General features: G+C 49.1%; 1 protein-coding gene across 1 annotated transcript in view; it reads right to left on the reverse strand.

Moving 5' to 3' along the window:
* The window catches only part of PRKCB (protein kinase C beta), a 337,502-nt gene that overhangs the window by 304,835 nt on the left and 10,657 nt on the right, over window positions 1-22,010 (reverse strand). The window contains exons 3-4 of the mRNA XM_047712980.1: window positions 19,692-20,772; window positions 18,645-18,676 (exon numbers count right to left, since the gene is read on the reverse strand). Of these exons, the coding sequence (XP_047568936.1) occupies window positions 18,645-18,676; window positions 19,692-19,864 (205 nt within the window). The 5' untranslated portion in view covers window positions 19,865-20,772. The remainder of the gene's footprint in view (window positions 1-18,644; window positions 18,677-19,691; window positions 20,773-22,010) is intronic.

Raw genomic sequence — 22,010 nt, forward strand, 5'->3', positions numbered from 1 at the left:
CTTGTCAGCACTTAAAGCTGTTGGCCCCACCAGCTTGAAGGGTCATGCTCACTTCTGAATCCTGGAGGGCTTTCTCTCCTGCCTCCTCTCTACCCCTCCAGATGTTCTCTTCCTGAAGCCTGACATTCCCAGTACAACTACTTCCTCGTACCACGGGTCCCTTCTCTCTCGCACTTCCCTTCCCACCACACTGACAGACTTCCTCATTCCCTCATGGCTTCCACTTCCTCAAAACTCAGCCTAGAACTTGGACTCCTTCCGTGCCACCTGCCCAGGAGCCTGGGAAGAGACATGCCCCCAGGGCTCCTGCCCCCAGCCCTGTTCCAGCACCTATCACACTGTATTATGAACGTTTCACTGATGGGTCTTTCCTGGAGATTGGAGGCTTCCTGAGGGCAGAACCATGCTTGGTTCCCTTGTATTTCCCCATTCATCAAGGGATGGCCAGATATGCCAGCTGGCCCACGCATGGTGCTACGACTCCTTTCATACTACCCTCTCCTGGATGGATTTTGGAAAAGACACCCAGGGATGTTAACCCATACCTGTGATCCCCACAAAGGCAGATCAGGGCTCCTGGCAGAATGTGTGAACCACCAGCTTCAGACTCAGACAGACTGAGCTCATCAACCTCTTCAAATGCTTCTTAGCTTCAAGACCGGGGGCAATTTACTGACTGTCCAAAGCCTTAGATTCTTCAGAGAGTTCAAATGAGACTTAGCTCGTAGGCTGCGACAGGCTCTACATGATAGCACGTGTGAACATTCAGCTCACTGCCTCAATAGATTAGAACAGGTCCCTGGGACAGACTATCATAGCATGGACATGTCTGCAGTACACGACCCCTTCCTTCCAAATGACACACGGGCTTCTTCTTAGTTCTCAGCCTGTCTTCCCAGCCCAGCAACAGAGACACAAGGAAATCAGCTGACCGCGGTCACATGACCACCCAAAGCCCTCAGACCAGAAGCTACTTTCTGAATTCCTTATTTGGGACTATGGGGGGAAAAAAAAAAAATCTACACATGTGCAAACTCCCTCACGGGGAGAAGAAAAAACAAAAACAAAACAAAACAAAACAAAAACAATTTAATGCACACATTTCTCCCACTAAGGAGTTTCCACATCCCATCAAATTTAGCCAGTTTTGGGGCGCCTGGGTGGCTCCGTGGGTTAAAGCCTCTGCCTTTGGCTCAGGTCATGATCCTGGGGTCCTGGGATCGAGGCGCCCCCCCCCCCCCCCCCCCCCCCCCCCCGCGCATCGGGCTCTCTGCTCAGCAGGGAGCCTGCTTCCCTTCCTCTCTCTCTGCCTGCCTCTCTGCCTACTTGTGATCTGTCTGTCAAATAAATAAATAAAATCTTAAAAAAAAAAAAATCTAGCCAGTTTCGCCGCTGCTGTGGCGGGCACGCTCTCCTGGCTCTGATAAATGATCCGAGCCCCCAGCACACACCCCAGAGCTGGGCTGATGCTGTCCTCACTCACCCTGCCAGGGACCTTCACCTCAGCCCTTCACCTTAGCACATGAGAAGTGGGAGTCTGACTCAGACAGATCTGAATTCAGTCTAGGCTCTGCAGTTCTTAGGGAAATTCTTTATCCTCACTAAGCCTGTTTCCTCCTCTATGAATGGGACTAAGAATCATAGCCAAGTCTTTGTGGAGGGTGTAGATTCAAAGGGATGAAATCTGCAAAATACCAGATCATTGCAAGCCTCCAGAGACCAGCTATCGTTCTCGCCTCCCCCATGTCTCCTCTATAGTCCTTTTATACGCTCCTGAACTCAGATCTATGTTTGAGTCCTAACTCTATGTAACTTCAGGAAATTTTTCTTTTTTTTTTTTTTTAAGATTTTATTTACTTATTAGAGAGATGGAGAGAGACCACAAGTAGGCAGAGCAGCAGGCAGAGGGAGAGGGAGAGGCAGGCTCTCCACTGAGCTGAGAGCCCAATGTGGGGCTCGATCCCAGGACCCTGGGATCACGACCCGAGCCGAAGGCAGCCGCTCAACCGACTGAGCCACCCAAGCACCCCGATTGGGAAATTTTTCTTAAAGGAAATATTACTAGGAGCAACCTCACCGGGCCATTGTGGAAATTAAATGAGTTAATACACAAAAAGCTCTTAGCACAGTGCCCAGCTCCTAGTACATACTCAATAAACATCAGCTCGAGCCAGCAGCATTTGAAAGCCTTACTTAAAGATGCCTAGGAAACAAAAAATTCCCCAGCCTGTCTCCCCAGCTAAGAGAGCCCCTCATGGGGATTGGAGAAGAACATACACATTCACCCAAGCAGGAACGGGATTTCCCTTTTTTCCTTGCACTTGACTTTTTTTTAATCCCATCTGGCCATCTGGAACACCCTGAACCCCTGTGGCCCATGGGCCCCAAATCAGAGAAGGCCAAAAGGGAAAAACAATGAGGCCAGCTGGCATTTGGGACCCCACCTATCAGGGACACCAGATCATAAACACATACTGACCCTAGGTCCTTGGAAGTCCCAGCGGGAGGCTGCTCTCAGCAGGGTGCCGCCCTGGGGACTTGACCCACCTCCACACCAGGGTGCTGTTCCCATATCTCCAGGAGGCTCTGGGCAACCCTTAGACACCTCCTCCTCCCTCCCTCTCTGCTGATGCTGCTTGTAAAACGCTTCTTTCTCAGCCCACAGTAACCGCCCCAGGACAGCCAGCTCGTTCTCTCTGGAGCTCTGTGCTAGCACTTGACACGGTAGGTACTCAGACGCCTCACCCAAGTGACAGATCAGGCCGGACAGTTCCACCAGAAATCAACAATTCCATTTTTAAAAACCGCATACCCTATACTTAGAATCCTATTTGGAAAAATAACTTTGATCAGTGATACGTGCAAACTCAAAGGTAATAATCAAAATCATCTTGGGATATTGTGACGGGGTAAAAATAAAACCTCTCATTATAAAGAATTCAAAACAACGCATTTCTGTCGTCCCTAGAAATAAATAAAGCCGGGGGTCAATGAGCCTCCGATGTCTCCCCTCTACACTTTTCGCAGTGATTTTCAAGCCGCACTGACGGTTACCCACGGCGAGAAACGCTTCGTGTTTGACCCAGTCCACACATGCCTGTGTACATACACATGACATAAAAATTAAAGGTTCATGCAGCAACATTCATGCTTCCTGAGCGTTATCCGTTCTGATAGTTTTCATTCTATTTTTTCACGGTGTTCATGACCTACGAAATTGATTTCATGACCCTTAATGAGTGATGATCCAGTTTAAAAAAAATACACTTGGAGAAATTCAAGACAACTCATCCCAGAGCGGAGGGGCAATGAGGTGTGAGGTCCAAGCTTAGAAAATGGGCTGGCACCCCGTGTGGCTCAGGAGGGTCTGGCATAGAGGGAGGGAGGTCAGCTATGTGAAGGTCAGATCGCCTTCGTGGTAGCTGGGTGACTGCGGGCAGGACATTCCCACACCCCTAGGCCTACCTGGATTAAGGTTCCCTGTAAGGGGTGCCTGGGTGGCTCAGTGGGTTAAAGCCTCTGCCTTCAGCTCAGGCCCTGATCCCACGGTCCTGGGATCGAGCCCCACATCAGGCTCTCTGCTCAGTGGGGAGCATGCTTCCCCTTCTTCTTTGCCTGCCTCTCTGCCTACTTGTGATCTCTGTCTGTCAAATAAATAAATAAAAAATCTTTAAAAAAGAAAAAAAGACCAAAATAATTTAAAAAGGGGGGGGGGGCTCTTTGTAAGCGATGCCCCAGTGTTGGCAAGATGAATCAATGAATCTGGACAGCAACTAAATCAGTTCTGTGAAGGACCAGGGAAACCCCACAGGCTTACTAATGACCAAGAAGGTACAGTTTGGAACCTCTAAGAGTGATCGGGAAGCATGCAGGGGCTTCCGTAGTGCCTCCCCTAGGCCCTCCTCCCACCTTGAGGGCCAAGACGCTCGCTCTCCAGCTGCTGGGAGTGCTCACGGCTAGTGCTCACACCTCCCTGGGAGTGTCCGCTTGAAGATGGAAGCGGAAGCTGCCTTGCCCAAGGTCATGCCACCTTCCCAACAGCAGCCCACCACCAGTGTCTACTTAGTGCAGATCCCCACTGCTCTGGTTCTGAAGGCCCATCCCAGCTCCAGCCACAGGACTGGCTTTGGCCTCTGTTACAACTACTGCATCGCAAGTGCAACCAGCCCCCTTCCCGGCTTCCCTCCATCCCTCACACGTGTCGTGCCCCAGGCCTACTCCTCCAATAAGCTACGTGTGTGCTGATCTTCATCTTTTAAGACAAAGCAGAGTCACAGGAAGAGAACTGAGTGAGAATGATGACTTCAGGACATTTGCCAAGGGTATTTTTGAGACTTTTTTTTCCCCCAGAACTAACGTTCGATGAGCAATTCCACGTCTTTGCGCACCATGTCTCATTCAATCCACATGGTGCCCTGGAAGGTAGGCTCTGTATCCTCACCTTCATTCCACAGATGAGAAACCAAAGATCAAAGAGGCTAAGAAAGGTGCCCAGGTCCCCACATGTGCTCAGTGAAGGAGCTGACATCTGACCCCAGGCCCTTGACTTCATCCCACTCCACCATGGCCCTATAATCACGGTCGCCACCCTGGATCACGCAAATTCACTCTCATGTCTGTCTCATTGAGGATCTCCCCCACTTCCATGGGCAGGGACCACATGTTCTGAATCTCAAGCTCTCAGTGCACTGCCAAGTACACTACAGGAAACAACTGGTAGTAACGGTAGTAATGGCGGTAGTACTCAGTAGTAGTGTCAGCAGTAATGGCGGTAGCATTCAGTAGTGATGGTGGTCGTATTCAGTTGTAATGGTGGTAGTGATGGTAGTAATGGTGGCAGCGTTCAGTAATAACAGGGTAGCGATGGCGGCAGTATTCAGTAGTGACGGGGCAGTGATGGTAGTGATGGTGGCAGTATTTGTAGTGATGGTAGTGATGGCAGCAGTATTCCATAGTGATGGGACAGTGATGGTAGTGATGGTGACAGTATCCCATAGTGACAGGGTAGTGATGGTAGTGATGGCGGCAGTATTCAGTAGTGACGGGGCAGCGATGGTAGTGATGGCGGCAGTATTCAGTAGTGATGGGGTAGTGATGGTAGTGATGGTGGCAGCAGTCAGGGTTTCACGTGCACCGAACCCTGCGCTGTGCCCTGTGTACAAGAGCATTTCACGTGGCCCCACCTCGGCCCCATGATGTAGGTCCTTACATTAGGTATAAGCAGCAAGCTCTCACTCGGGACCTGCCGCAGGCACAAGAGCAGTTAAGCCGACACACACGCACAGGGGCAGGTTTTACAGGGCTAAGCAGTCAGGAGGGCCACCCTGAAATTGGTCTGGTAGGTTCCCCAAAATGCCGGCCACACTTCACAGCTTCTCCCGTCAAGAGAAAGTCTATTTCCTCCTCTGTTTCTTCCTTTATTTCTGAGATGGGCTTGTGGCTTGCTTTCACTGGCAGAATATGTCACAAGTGACACTGTGACAAGCTCTGAGCTCCAAGGGTAGGCTTCCAGAGGCCCTGCAGTCTCTGCTTTGGGACTGGGAATGTGGTCACCTCCATGCAAACGAGCACAGGCTGGAAGATAAGAGACCCACCCCCGCCACCAGATGTCCCGGTGTCCCGGGCATCTCAGCTGTGGCCCCAGATGTGTGAGCCCAGCCAAGAACAGCTAACCCTGCCCAGACCAGAAGGACCACCCAGCTGAGCCCAGCCTAAATTACTGATCCACAGAAAGAGCTTAAAAAAAAAAAAAAAAAAAAAAAGATAGTTCTTTTATGGCACTAAGGTTTCAGGTGGTTTGTCACACACAACAGGTAATTGGTTTACTAGGTGTCCAAATAGCCAACAGCAGAACTGCCGAAGGACTCTTCCAGAGCAGAGACAAATTAATAAGCAAAAGGAAAGGACTGGGTGGGGCCCCTGGGTGGCTCAGTCAGTTAAGCATCTGCCTTTGGCTCGGGTCATGATCCCAGGATCCTGGGATGCAGCCTGACATTGGGCTCCCTGCTCTGTAGAGAATCTGCTTTTCCCTCTGCCTCTGCCCTCTGCTTGTTCTCTATCTCTCATTCTCTCTCTCAAATAAAGAAAGAACTGGGCGATCCTACTTGTGACTCAAATACAAGTATTTGTGATGTCCGCTGGCAACCAGGAGTGCCAAGAATTCTGACCAGCTGGGAAACCAAAACTTCTGACAAGAACCAGACCATTCTAATACCTAAAAACAAAAGGAGCACTTCTTCATTTCCCTCTTTGTAACAAAATGGACCATGCTCTGCGTGGAACATACCCTCATATGTTTGATAAGATAAAGAGATCTAGAGTTTCACATCTGTTTTCCTAAAGTCACATGTGTTTTGCTGAAGTCGACCGAGAGATCAAGTTGGATACATCATCCCAAAGGGAGAGGAAATCATGGCTTCGGGGACCAGAGTGGGGCGGGCTGTGTTCACCAACGTGTTTTCCTACCAGACAGAGCTGGCTGACATGTCCCAGTGACCCTTGCAGTCGACGTGGCCCTGGCCAACAGAAGGTGAGCAGTAGTGACATATGTCCCTTCCAGCCTGGGGTAGTAACGAAATGAGTGTGCCTTCTCATGTTCTCTTCCTAACCACGGGGCCGATAGCGAGAAGTATGGAGTCGTGAATGACCGCACGCAGAACATCCTGACCAGAATCACCTGCCTGGTCTGGGCTGTGAGACAGAAAGAAATCCCTTTCCATCAAGCACAGAGACTTTAAGGCTTATCTGTTATAGCAGCTTTGACAGATTGTTACTAATACCTTAACTAGTATAGACTTTCTTAAATGCAAGCCCTAGGAAGAGTTTATGAGCTCAAGTTTCCCTGGTATTAACAGAACTCAATTATTTGATGGGAAATTTGTCAGAGAGCCCTGGCTTCCTTGTTCTACAGTTTGCAACCAACAGGCAACATTGAAAGAAGAAGCAGATGTCCCCCTGAGAAGGCAAACGGCACCATCCCTCAATGGGTGACTCCAGAAGGTGCCGGTCTTCCATAAGGATTTCACTTCTGTCTGTAAAACTGAAGAAGTCCCAAGTGACATTTCTGAGGTTCAGCCTCAGTGACTTACACTTGCTTTTTAAATGTTCTATTAAAGTATATAGTAGGGGCGCCTGGGTGGGTCAGGCAGTTAGGCGTCTGCCTTTGACTCAGGCCATGATCCCATGGTCCTGGGATTGAGCCCAGCATTGGGCTTCCTGCTCAGTGGGGAGCCTGCTTCTCCCTCCTCCCCGTCTCCGCTGCTCATGATCTCTTTTGCCCTGGCTCTCTCTTTCAAATAAATAAAATCCTTAAAAAATAATAAAATGCAGTATACTAATAGAAAAGTGGGCATAAGTATACAGCTCAAAAAAATTTCACAACCTGAACACATCCAAGCAACCAGCACCCAGACCAAGAAACAGAAAATTGCCAGCATTCTAGCAGCTTCCCTCAGTCCCCAACAGTACCCCCCAAGGTAATCACCATCTTAACCTCTATAATTAGTCTCACCTGCTCCTCAACATCCAGTAGATGGAATCATATAGAAGGTATCGTGTCTGGCTTTTTTAGTTCCCACTGTGCTTGGGAGAGTCATCTATGTTATTATGTAGCTGTAGGATGTTCCTTTTCATTGCTGTGTGACATTCTATTGTGTATCTGCCATTCTGCAGATAGGCAACTGAGGTGGCTTCCTGAATATATTATGTGAGAGGACATTCTTTTCACTCCAGTCCACGAGGGTCCCAATGAACAAAGGCAGGGACTCAAGTGGAGGGACTGTTTATTTTCACAGAGAAACATGTACAAAGCATGGGGCTCTGCCCCAAACCACAACTATGACATTCACTTACTTCTGAAAATCACTTCAACAGCTCTAACAAGGGCAATTTGGGGAGGGAGTAGTTCAAACAAAATTATCAGAGCCTGTAAACTAGAAAGTGATGTACTCTTTATGAAAATCATAGATCAAGCCATAGAAAACTCCCACCAAAACCCAGATCAGATGACTCACTCTCTAGAGTCATTTCTCCCCTATGCTATTCATTCATTTGATAGGTATTTATTGAGTACATCCTACAAGCCAGATTTGGAGCTGGGTACTTCAGAAAAAAACAGGAAACAAGACAGATGTGACTCCCTAGTCTGATGAAACTGACACTCTGGTGGCAAAGATTAAACACTCAAACAGATAATTATAAAATGTAAAACTGACAAAGGGTTTTGTACAATGGGGAACCTGACTTGGAAAATCAGGGAAGGCTTCTCTGAAGAAGTGACACTGAGCTAAGTTCTGTAGAAGCAGGAGGCAAGTTGGGGAAGAGAAGGGAGAAGAGCATTTGAAGACAGCATTTGAACAATTTGAAGACAGAGCACATGCAAATGCCCTGGGGTGGGTGAGAGTAGGTCACGACTGAAGAAGACCAGTTGGGTCTTCAGCAAGAAAGTGAAAAGTGAGTAAAAGGGAGGTATAAGCCAGGTTCATGAGGACGCAGGACACACAAAGACTTATAACTCATGTTAAAAGATTCTAGACTTGGGGCACCTGGGTGGCTCAGTTGGTTGAGCATCCAACTCTTGATTTTGGTTCAGGTCATGATCTCAGGGTCATGGGACTGGGTCCCACGATGGGACTCCACTCTCAGCATGGAGTCTGCTTAAGATTCTCTCCCTCTCCCTCTGCCTGCTTGTGCAGTCTCTCTCTCTCTCTCTCTCAAATAAGTAAATAAATCTTTAAAAAAAAAAAAAAAAAGATTCTGGACTTAATCCTGAGAAGAACAGAAAAGCCAGCCATCCAAAGATAATATCTAACTGAAGTACAAAGAAGTCCCTCCCCACTCTATATGCCAATCCTACTGCCTTAAATGCACTGTTTGGCCCAGATAGAATTATCAATACTCCCAACCATAAAATTTTGCCACACACATTAAAAAAAAAACAAAAAACAGATAGCTATCAAAATTCCCCTTTGCACCATTGCCAAAATTCTAAATAATAACCCCTACCTTTAGGGATGGACGGAACATCTTCAGAATAGGGCTCACTCATTAAAAATCACCAGCCCCACCATCACAAGGCAAAAGACAGTCCTGCAGGCTTCACCCTCCACCTTCACCCACACTCTTTGGCAGCTTTTTCCTCAACCCAAAAGAGCACGTAAACATTCCATCTGGAGGATGAAGGGAACTCAAAATTGAAAAAGTGAAATGGTCAGAAATCTATTTAAAGTTGAAATGCCATCAACACATTTTCCAAATGAAGACAGCAGATGGGACCATCACAGATCTCAATTCAGCTCTGGAGGTTTCCCACGAATTAAAGCATGGAAAGCCAGGGAACTGTTGCACAGGAAACACTGTTGCTCGCCCATGTTCCCCTCGCAGCTCTGACCCCAGCTCAGAGTTTCTGGCTCAGACACATTGTAAGTTGCCCCCAAGGCAGCTGCCTTCCCTACGCGAACACATTCATTCTTACACCAAGTCCTTGATTCAGGAGCACTGCCCTTGCCTCCCTGACAGGATCACAGAGTCAGCACCAGACAGCGCCCAGCTGGAGGAACAATGGAAAAAGCTGTTATTTATCAAGGGCTCACCGCGTGTCAGGCAAGGCGCTAAGGAAACACTTGGCACGTGCCCTACAAACGAGATCCAATTACTTCCTTTTATCTTTAAAGAAACAAAAGTGCAGAGTTAAAGTCCTAGGCTCAAGGCTCCGTAATGAGAAGCCAAGATATGAACCAATGCCTTTCTGTCTCCAAAGCACAAATTCTTTGCCGCCCCGTGCAGCATGTGCTCAATTAACACGTGCTGGATAAGTGACAGCAGCAGAGACAGAGAGAGAGGGAGTGGGAGGATTCCTTTCAGAGGAAAAATCATTTCCATGGCCCTCTCCGCCTCAGGATGCAGTGAAGAGAGATATCCCTATTGTTAGAACCATAAAAATAGCCCAGTAACCACCTCCCAAAATAGAACAATCAAGGATATGACTGACACGAAAATTCAAATGCCTCTTTTACGATGTGAAAAATAGCAGCGGCCCTTCCGTGATCTGGTGAAACCCCCCACTGCTTCTAAATGGTCATTTCGGTTTCTGGTTCCTGCCGTCCAACCCCACAAGCCTGGGATTCCGGGATCTGAGTCACGGCAATCACGGGTTCAAATGTACTTCACGCTCCTCTTTTTCAAACATTTGGCCACGTCACTCACCATCACACATCCCGCCTTAAAACAATGACAACAAGTGCTTCCTAGTCACTGTCCTGCCTTCACAAGGTCCAAGCCCTCCTAGATGATGTTTAGCTCCAAGCGCCACCACTGCCCCCCTTGCGCACCCTCCCTCCTGTTCCCTGCATGAGCCCTGTTCTCTCCTCCATGTCTCAACTTGAGCTGTCCTCTGCCTGAAACACCCTCCCCAGCCCCCAGCCTCCTGTCAATCTGGGAACTCCTACTCCTGCTGGAAGATTGTTCCCAAATGTCACCTCCTCTGTGGAAGCTTCTCCACCCCTCCCAGGAGTAAGGATGCCATCCCACACCTCACTGACGTGCCGGAACTAACTCGCCATGTGCCGGTCTCCCCACAAAAGACCAGGAAGCTCTTCAAGGGCATGGCTAGTATCTTAGTTCTCTTCAAAGCACATATTGCAACCTGACCTTATACGTTGTGTTTCTTCTAAGGTATTTGTTAATGGCTCTTCTCCTTCTACCAGAATGGAAATTCCATGAAGGCAGGGACTCTGTCTGGTTCACTGCTCTCATTCTAGTGCCTAAAACAGTGCCTGATACATGGTAGGCACTCAATGAATATTTGTTGAATGAATGGACAGATGGACAGACAGCTAGATGGATGGGGGAAGGGGTGGATGGTTGGGTGAATGAATGGATAGATGAATGAATAATGGAGAGAAAAATGGCTGAGTGGATAGATGAATGGATCGGTGGGTCAGTGTATACATGGATGACAGATGGTAGAATCATGTTTCACCATGATTTGTCTGATTTGTGAGGCTGCACTCTCAATTCAATTTATACTATGTATCCAGAAACCCAAAGTCTGGTCACTGGGCGGTGGCAAGATGAAAGAAGAAAGAGTCTAGAATTCCCCCTCTGCCCTCTGTCCCCCCAGAGAAATGTGGTTATTGTTGAGCTAAGTTAATTTCCATCTACTTAGCAAATGCCAAGACTCCTGGTCCAGGTGCGAGTTCCCCTTTTGACTCGGTAGCGCAACGTTCTGCATGGGGCCTGAGGGAAAAGAAGACCTCCAGGAGACAGAGACAAGTAGGACAAAGGACAATGAAAAGGTATCAGCCAACAATAACAGTTGTAATATTAAAAGGTTGACACTCCTGAACAAAAGTTCTCGTCTCTTCCCAACCTTGCCAGAGCCTGCAATCATGGTGTCTTTCAATCCTCTGCTACATCGAGCTTTCTTCCAACACCAACCATTTCCAGCAAATGAACTCTCCTTCTCTATTCACAAGAAGAAATAACCAGTATAAAATGAAGCCCAGAGAGAGAGTAGGAAAAAGGGGAGGAGGAGATGGTTTATGGGTAGAAACTGACACGTCCTTAGATTCTCAAAATTGCCTGTAGTTCTTTCATAATAAAAAGTAAAGAACAAATCCAGTGCCTGAATTTGTGTTAGAGAGGCGTTAAAGACGTGTTAGCACCAAACGGAGACTTTCTCCTTGACAAAATCAGAAAGACGGGAGAGGAATGACAGAGGCTCGTTCTCTGTATGTGATTCAACAGGGCTTTACTGTGAAACTACTTACAAATTATCTTCCAAACGAGAGAAAACACTGCCTAAGCCCAAGAAGGAACAGCCATAGAATGTCAGCCCCAGACTGAGGGTAAGGAAGGTATGTGCGAGGCAATGTCCTGAGCCCCTAAACACTGACTTTCGGCTCAGATGACAGGCTGCGTTCTGTCTTTTCATTTACTCTCAACCCATCGGCACAGACTGGCTCCTCCACCTTTGAAATGGACTGACTTGTCTGCTGTAAGGGTGACCTCAAAATACAGCCCCCACACAAAAAAAGAAAGCCGTCTCATTCACTGAGTTACTAGCTGAGAGGAGATGAAATTCTCCGTCGAACTAAGAGAGAAGCCACCTTAAAGTAACGATCTAGTCCTACCAAATAGTCATCTCACTTGGGACGTCGGCACAAGGAAAGATTCATCCTCTCTACGGAACATCACAGAGATAAGATTTCTGTGAATCTTTATCCAGGATATGAGCAGCTTCTCAATTTTTTAGCTCTGGTTCCCTGGCAACTCAGACTTTCTCCAATTACTTCAGAGAATGGGAAGTTATTTGCCTTTTGTTTTCGGTGTTTGATTCTCAAGATCACAGAATTGCCAACTCCACCCCAATGCTTACATAAGCTAACATCCCCTTATAAATCCTCATGGCACCCCGCACATTTCCTCCAAAGCACATCTTGAGAGTGTGCTTAAATACTGGGGCAACAATTCATAGAATATCTTCTCTCCCTGTTACCTGGGAAGCCCCAGGACATAAGATCTTCTCCAACTCATCCACCCAGTGTATCCCCGCCATTTAAAATAGTTCCTGACACACAGAACTCAACAAGCGAATACTTTTTGGAAGGATGGATGGATATATGGAATGATGGATGGAGTAGCAAATATGTAAATTTCCTACCAGATTTTCAAGCACCCGTCACATCTCCAAATGCCACATGTGAGGACCATGGATTTCGGATACTCTATAAAAAGGCCAATGATCTACCTACATAACATCACACAATTTCAACAGAGAGATAGGATGAGTCAAGTCAAAAAATCTATGATACTAAATCAGATGCCAAAAGTGATAAGAGACCAAGTTCTTGAATGTATCAGCCAGACAGGATGAACTTTTCAGCGGATCCCTCTACCCACCCAAGACTCCACTGGACTGCAAAGTCAAAAGACCGGAGCCAGAACTAACTGGGTTTTAAACTGTACCCGGTAATTTAATCACCTATAGCTGAAAAGCATCAAAAGGAGATGAATATTCTCAAAACTGAGACCTATCAGTGTAGTTACATACGAGTGTATTTATACACATGTGTGAGCACGAGCAGAGACAGAAACAGAAAGGTAGGCAGAAAAAGAAAGAAAGAATAGTGAGGGGCACCAGTAACAAGAATATGTATAAATTATTTTAAACCTTTGGTTCATCCTCTGACCAATTACTTTCTCCTTTCCTGACCCAAGTACACCATAAATGTGTTGTATATGGTTCTGGACAATACATTGGCAGTATCGCTAGTGTTCAGAAATACCATGTTTTTAAAATTAGTTTATAAGAACATGTATGTCTCCTATCCACTACATTTCCAAAGGTCGTATTTTCCGAATTTACTTAGAAAGGCATTCTGTTGCCCAGTGACAAAGCTTCCAACCTGCCCTGAGACCTCTTATAGCTCAAGAGGAATTTACTGCTGCCTCTCCAAGACATCAGCCCTCCTTTTTAAGATCCAGCAATTAACTCACCTAAAGATTTTTATTTCATTTGGGACTTTGGGCCTGAAATCCCACTTCAGGTGGAAAAAATAAAAGTCAAAACATCAAATGCAAAGTCAAAAAGCCTCTGCCTTTTATCCACATAGAACCTTCAGGACACATTCAGAAAAAGCTAAGAGGTGAGTGGAGTTTGACTCACAGTCCTCTGGGATCTGCTTCTGGGAAGGGAGGAAAATGAAATCAGAGAAGCAAACTCCAGGAGTTTGCAACCTGACTTAGTGATTGCACAAAAAAAAGGGGGAGCGGGGAGGGCCTCTTTATGATTTTACTGAGAAAGTTCAACCTGAAAATATATTTTAAGTTGCCAGGAAAAACTGTGCCAAAAATAAAATTAACTTTGGATTCAGCTTTGATTGTGGTTTTTGTTTTTTATTTTATTTTATTTTATTTTATTTTACTTTATTTTATTTTATTTTTAGAGAGGGGAGAAAGAGAGAGGGTGGGTGGGGAGGAACAGAGGGAGAAGGAGAGAACCTAAAGCAGTCTCCACACCCAGCATAGAGCCCAATGCCCGGCTTGAGCTTCTAACACTGAGATCAAAACCTGAGCTGAAATGAAGAGTCAGACACTTAACCAACTGAGCCACCCAGGTGCCCCCAACATTTTGGGGTTATTAAAGAATAATTTCTACTAAAAAGTTAAAAAAAAAAATCTTTTCTGATCTACACAGGAAAGGAAAGAGCTGGTTTACTCATTATAATCATCCCTGCTAGGTCTTCATAGTCAGGAAACTAGTATGCTGGGGTTTTTCTGGAGTGTCCCTGAGAAGTTGAGATCTTTCTCACAAGGAAAGGGTGAGAAAAGACAATCTGAATGAGCCTGGCTGGCTGGGCCCAGAGGCTGAGCAGTGCACACACTGGTGTTACCCAAAGTCTATGAAGAAACACACCTGAGAGGAAAACCTACCTAAATACACGAAAGCAGCCTAGTCATTCAACGACTTCCAAAATGAACTCTGTCCCACTTTGACAGTTTCCTACCATGAATCAAGTAATAATGATCATCTCACTTAGAGTCACAGATACTGACTGTGGATATGTCTCTCACACTTTGGTGCTCACCATAACCCTATGAGATAGTAAGGTACTATTAGCGCCCATTTTACAGATCAGGAAACTGAGACCACTACAGGCAGATGACCTACCCGTAGCTTACAGGGCAAGTAAGTGGCAGAGTAGAGATTCAAATGCAGTTCTATCTGACTCCGACCCCATGCTCTGAATTCTGAATCTCTAGATTTTCTTGCCTCCCTATTCCTACTAAAGTTGACTTCCTTTAAAAGAAAAAGTTCTTCTCTCTGCCAAACTGCAAAAGTTCCCTGGGGTAAGAGTCTAATTCCAGGGGCGCCTGGGTGGCTCAGTTGTTAAGCGTCTGCCTTCAGCTCAGGTCATGGTCCCAGGGTCCTGGGATTGAGCCCCACATCGGGCTCTCTGCTCAGCAGGAAGCCTGCTTCTCCCTTTTCCACTCCCCCTGCTTGTGCTCTCTCTCTCGCTGTGTGTCTCTCTGTCAAATAAATAAATAAAATCCTTTTAAAAAAAAAAAGTCTAATTCCACCCAAAGGCTTGTCTTCATTACAACTAACTCACAAAGGAAGGTTCTAGGGTCCTCTAAAGAATGCCATAGAGAAAAGACTGCCTTGCTTCTCTGAGGGATCCTACTTCTCATCCAGAATTTAGTCAGTTTCATAATAGGGATCCTCAACCCCAGTGCCCATCACCAGAAAAACACTTTTTTTTTTAAGATTTTATTTATTTATTTATTTGAGAGAGAGACACACACAGGACAAACAGGGGTGGGGGGAGAGAAAAGGAGAACTAAACTCCCCATTGAGCACGGAGCTGAATGCAAGACTCCTCCCCAGATCCCCAAGACCATGACCTGAGTGGAAGGCAGATGCTCAACTGACTGAGCCACCCAGATGCCCCATCAGAGACAGTCTTAAACTACCTCACAGAAAGTGGTTTTATAGAAAATAGAGTGGTAACAAAAGGAGAGAAATCCTGTGGCAGTCAATCTAGAATGTTGTCCTCTAGCAGTACAAAAGCAAGGAAATCTATTCTTAGGCACACAGAAATCCCTGATTTCCCATGGTTGATAGACTTCCCGTCTTTCCTCCCTCAACCCATCCTTGCATCCCCAATTTCCATGACAACACAAAGGAGGCTTGATGTGTTCCCTGCCTTCGAATCATGCTATGTACCTCCTCCCCAAGGAGGCACAGACTATATCCCCTCTCCCCTTCAACTTTTTTTCTGTAAGATTTATTTGAGAGAGAGTGCGCCCGAGTGCAGGGGGGTGGGGCAGAGAGCCAGGGAGAGAGAGAGTCTTAAGCAGACCCCACACTGAGCACAAGCTGAACACAGGGCTCGATCCCATGACCCAGAGATCATGACCTGAGCTGAAATCAAGAGTCTAATGATCAATGGACTTCACCCAAGTGCTCCTCCTCTTCTACTTCAAACGGAACACCCCTCCCACCCTAACTTGTAGCCAGGAACATGGTTACCTGAAATTAACATTACAGGGTCCACACACCCCTCTGTAGCAAGGTGCAGGTGTATGATTAAGTTGTAGCTCCTGGCGTCTAGGCAGAAATATCTTGCAGCAACTTCCAGAAGTGACAGGGAGCATGTGGCCTTTGCCTTTCTTTTACCCTTTCCTCCTTCCCGCTGCCAGAAATGTGATGTGATGCCCAGATAGTCTAGCATCCTTCTCGGACCATGAGATAAGGGTCATTCCTGCATGGTGGAGTAGAAAACTGAAAGGAACAAAGACCCTGGGCTTTGGACCACTGATGTAGGTGGGAGAACATAACCTTACCTATTCTCTGTGAAATGTGGATCCCATTTTAATCAGGTGCACTTTTTTTTTAAGATTTATTTATTTATTTGGGGCACAGTGAGAGTACACGTACACGTGGCAGGAGAGGGTTAGAGGGAGAAGAGAGAGAATCTTAAGCGGGCTCCATACCCAGCATGGAGTCCAACATCGGGACTTGATCTCACCACCCTGACATCATGACCTGAGTTGAAACCAAGAGTCAAACCTTTAACCGACTGAGCCATCCAGGTGCCCCTACTCAGCAACTTTTTTGAGTAGGTATTGTTATTGGGCCCATTTTATGGACAAGGAATCTGAGCTAAACAGGATGGTTGGGAAGTCACAAAGCCAGGAATCAAACCCACAGTGACCTACCCCTGGCTTGTACAGATGTCTGCTACCCCACACTGCCTCTCAGGGAGAGGAGACAAAGAAAGGGAATTTAAAAAAAAAAAAAAGTACTACCTCTAAAGTTGCTTAAATTTGATTAAAAACTTAAATTCTGCTGCACTTTCACTACACCAGAAAATTCCTACCACTTTCCAGGAGTTGAAAAACAGAATCTCCTGCCATCACCGACACATTCCAGAGTGCCTGACTTCCCCAGGCAAGAGTAAGTGCTGAGCAGGGGGGAAAGAAAGCAGCAGCAAAAATGTTCAAATTCACCCCTGACCCCAGCAAGTGAAAGAGACAGAAACTGAATCATGAAAGTGAAAGGTAACCTCAGAGATCATCTATACATTCCAGCACGAAGACACCACTGGTATCTAGGAACAATCCAACTGTTTGCAACGGGGTTCTAAGCTGTTGCCACTTTCAAGGGATTTGGGCAGACCTGAAACTAATGTAACAGTATATGCTAATGATCCTTCAGGTTCAAGTCCTCGGGTGCAGAGCACGAGACTGGGGCTCCCCATCTGGGTAAGAGAGGCTGGTCTTCAAGGTTCACTGGATGGGCCAAGTCCTCCCTGGATCGCAGGTGAGGGAGGGAACCCGCCACGAGTCTCAGAAGACAGCAGTGCCACACAGCAAGCATCCTGTGCGGCCGACAATGCCACCCACACCCACCAGGGATCATTTGACTTCTCCCAGGAGGGCGGAATGCTACACCAAAACAGACCCAGCTAAGTCACGTCTCTGACTCTTGAACGCTTAATGCTTTCTTCTCCTGATCAGACCCAGCTCCCCAGGACAGCAAACGTGCCCCTACGACACACCCCAGAAATGAGACATTTTCCACCAAACTCAACCACACCTTGCCAAAAATTGGGGAGAAAAAAACAAGCAAACAAACTCTCCAGGACTGAAGTTGCAAACTCAAATGCCTACAGGAGCCAGACCGGAAGGAAGCAGGCCCGGTTGAGGACTGAGATGAAAGGGTGAGTGCGTGCCCCCGCTATGAAAATAGCTCCAAAAGATTGCTGTAACAAGAAAGTGGGACCAAATCTTTGCAAACTTGAAGCTGGAAATTCAGGTATCTGTGTAAAATCTCCCGGTTCTAAATGTTGACATCAAATTCAAAAAATGTTTGACAGCCTAAGGGCTGAACAAGTCCACAGGTAATCTGACCCTGGAGAGTGGCGACCAGAGCCGGCCAAAGGCCACCTTACACATGATTAAGTCACCACTAGGTTGGACCTCTCTGGCTGGGGTCAAGGATCTCAAAGCAGGTGTGAGGACCCAGGTAGCCAATCACTTGGAGTCCTTCCTGTATGCGGCCAGAAGCTAGAAAGGGCAAATTTAAACTAGTGTCTGAGAGGCACCCCATCTGGAAAGACCTCTCACAGAGAGGGAGGCGGCCCAGGGGACAACCACAGTCCCCTTTCAAGAGGATGCACCATATGCAGACACAGCAGCCACCTGTGGAGACTTCTGTGAAGCAGGGGAGGAAGCAGACCCTTACTCTGTGAGATGAGGAAAGGTAAGTAAGAAGGAATTGAGGAGGGGTCCTCCCAAAAGTGGCCCCTGGGCACAGGTCCTCCAGAAGCAAGACTGGCCAAGCAGGACAGGCTCGGGGGACCGGATCTGACTCTCCTGCTGCTGGGAAGGAAGGAAGGGTGCTTGCCCTTCCTTGGCAGGTAGAGCTTCTGGCTCCACCCACCTTTCCCGGGTGGAGCATCACTACCCCCATATACACACACCCCTTCAAAGGGCCTTTGTGTGGTGGTGCTCTCCCAGCTTGGCAGGTCACTCTGACAAATGTGATTCCTTCGCTCTCTGCCTAATTCAGTCACTTCTAGAAAGTCTTTTTCACCATCTCTTCCCAGAAAGGGCATTCCCAGAGCCCCACAGCCTACCTTGGCACTGGAATCCTTGCTTCCCGAAGCCCCTGCAAAGACAGAAAGAGGCATGTCAGGGAGCTGGAGGGGCCCAGCCACCAGCCGGTTTCCCCACATCACCCCCCTTCCCCGGCACCTCTACCCCAGGTGCAACCTCCTAGCCACAGGCGGGTGCCCAAGAGTCTTCCGCCTTTGGGGGAAGGGGCAGCTGGGAGGTCGGCTGTAACCTCCACCTCCCCTCAAAAGACAGGAAAAAGGAGGCTACGACCACCAGGTGGCGGGATGGGGGGAGCGTTTCCGTCACGGGGAGTTGGTGGGGGGGGGGGGTAGCAGGCGGGAGATCTGCCCACAGAGATGCCCGAGTACCTTCGGGGAAAGAAAAGAGTTAAAGACGCATCCAGGGGGAGGATGAGAGAGACCCTGCGGCGGTGGTGTTTCCCGGGGAGCTGGGAAGAGAGAGAAGGCTCCCCACGCCTAGAGGGACGGGGTGAGAGCTGGGGGAGAAAAGTCCCCGCAGTGATGAGAGGGGGAAACTGAGCAGAGGGAACCCTGGCCCGCAGGGAAGCGCAGTAAGAGAGAACCCAGGGCGCCACGGCGGGAGACACGGAAGGGGAGGAAAGGATGCCCCACGCCCGCAGGGAGATAGAGAGGACACCCAGGGCGCTGCCCCCGGAAAGGAGGGGAGGGGATGCGGGCACCACGAGCCCGGAAGGAGGCGGGGAGACGGGGAACCCGGGGCGAGCGGGCACTCGCGGTGCTGCCCTCCCGGGAAGGAACACAGCCACCCCACGCTCCCGGCAGGTGGAGAACCAGCCCGCGCCGCGGCCCCGGGGCGCTCCGGAGGCGGCCGGGAGGAGAGCGGGAAGGAGGCGCCCCGCGGCCGGCCGTCTGGGGCTGGGGAGGAGGAAGCCTCAGGACTGTGCAGCCGGGCGTCCGGAGCCGGGAGTAGCGGGACGCGGGGTCGGACGGTGCTCGTCCCCCGCCTCGGGGGCGCAGAGAGGGGGCCCCGCGCGCGGCGCTGCCCTCGGGGCCCCGGAAAGGTGCCCTGCGCCGGCGCGCTCTCACCAGATGAAGTCGGTGCAGTGGCTGCAGAAGGTGGGCTGCTTGAAGAAGCGGGCGGTGAATTTGTGGTTCTTCACCTCGTGCACGTTCTTCTGCCGGAGGGCGCCTTTGCGGGCGAAGCGCACGGTGCTCTCCTCGCCCTCGCTCGGCGGCGGCCCCGCAGCCGGGTCAGCCATCTTGCGCGCGGGGAGCGGGAGCCGAAAGGTGTCGGCCCCGGGGCCGCGGGACCGCGGGGTGCGGGCCCGGGAAGCGCGCGAGGAGGCGGCCGCCGCTGCCGCCCGGGGCCGCAGGCGCTTCCCCTGCGCCGGCTCTGGCCGCCGCGGCGCGCGGAGCTGGGGCTGTCACTCGCCCAGCTGCCGCCGCTCGTCCAGCTGCGCTTGGCACCGCTGGCCCCAGCTGCGGGGGAGGGAGGCGGAGCCCCGGACAGGGCCCGCCTCCTTCATTTGCATCGCGCCCAGGCCCCGCCCAGCGCCGCCAGCTGCTTTACATATTGGCACCCCGAGGCTGCCGGCCTCCTAGCGAAGTGTTCAGAGCCGCAGCGCTGCGGCGCGGGGACTGCAGCCTGCGATCGTCAGACCTGAGCCTCGCCCCCTACCCGCTCCTGGGGCCCGGGGTTACATTAAGGGGGTGAGCACCTGGGGTGTGACCCCCAGAGGAGCCCGGAGCGGAAGGACCTACGGGGATTGGGGGGAGATGTGGGGGGGGGGGCAAGGGTGGGCGCGATGGATTCCACCCGGCCTCTGCAGAGACTGGTACCCAACCACCCCGCATCCATTCCATTGGTCATTCTGCACGCGTCTCTGGGAGGGATGGGCTCCCGCTGTCACTCATTCGAAAAGGCCTGTGGCTCCACACACTTACACACACATACGCACACACGTACTGCAGAGGTAGGGGAGGAGCAATCTTATTTTATATATGATAGAGAGAGAGAGGCAATTCTTGGCTTTGCTTGCCCAACCATTTAGAATTGAACTCTCTACCTTCTGTCCATCCCCTCCCCAAAGAGACTCACTTTCCTCAACTGTAAGACGGGGCAGATGAGGACCCATCTTCACAAATCCTGGTCATATTTGTGCACTATCTGAAGGAAAGAAAAAAAAAAAAAGTCTGTCTGGTTTCTGAGTTTGAATAGGAAAAGATATCTACAGTAGTAGTAAAATCTCTCCAGATGCTGCCACCTGCCCAAAACACCTGCATCTGAAGCCTTCTTTTATTTGTTAAAGACAGATTAACAAATATACGAGAGATGCTAGAGACACACCAACATCCGAGAGGGGCGCTCTCCTGGGGTGGAATCTGACGGATGGAAAGGTAACCAAAAAATGGTAATTGTCTAGATGAGTAGATACTGCAGTGTGATTTAGTGCTCTGTCTATGCACTGTGTCTCAACACCCCCCCACCCATGGGAACTGAGTTCCTCTGGGAACACGGCCCTGCATTAGGCTATGCACTCCTTCACTAGACCTAGGTTCTGAAAGCCGGCACCGCTCACCATTGTGCCATCAGAGCCAAGCTCCATGCCCGACCCCTCCTCAAAGTTCAGGAAACATTGGTTGAATGAGTAAGTGATTATGTGAATAAGTGAGTGAATGAAAGCTTCAGGGACATTGCCTCTTCCCGCTCACTGTGTCCTGTAGGTATGCGGTAATAGGAATCATCAACGGCTAGATAGGTGTCCTGGGTACTTGCACCGTCCTACTCAGTCCTTGCAACAACACCTCTGTGTAAGTCCCGAATTTTCCTGATTGATAAGGACGGCGAGGCTCAGAGCAATGAAGATATACACCCGAAGTCACTGTTGTTGAATGGAGGTTAGGTCAGCCTAACTGCAAAGTGTATTGGTGATAAAGGCATGAAGGGGAGCAGGGTGGAGGTGAACCAGCTACACTGAAATTCTGCCTAATGAAGCTCAGGTCCCACCATGACAATTTCGCCTGGAAGCTACCAAGTGGTAAGTCATTATTAGGCTGCATGTGGAGAGCAATGGCTGTGATAATAGAACGTCCCTCTGCTCCATAGTAATTCAAAGGTAAGGAAGAAAAAATAGCATTCACTTCTAAGGTTGACATGTTTTGGAAACTGGACATGCCTGTCTATTATTAGTCCTTTAAGAGGCCCCTTCGTCAACCAGGGACACTTGGGAAAACATCCCGGGAGACATTGCTGCTGAAGCAGATTTCCTTTGAACAGACGAGCTGGTGGCTTGCAGCCCACATCCTGCCTTTTGAACGAAGGGCTCTGGGTGACTTTGCTCTGTAACAACAAACAGGACCTCATGGGGCCGAGCCTGGAGATGCAAGGGCTGGTGGATCCCAAAG

This window comes from Lutra lutra, chromosome 18 (genome assembly GCF_902655055.1).
Source record: "Lutra lutra chromosome 18, mLutLut1.2, whole genome shotgun sequence".
NCBI lineage: Eukaryota > Metazoa > Chordata > Mammalia > Carnivora > Mustelidae > Lutra > Lutra lutra.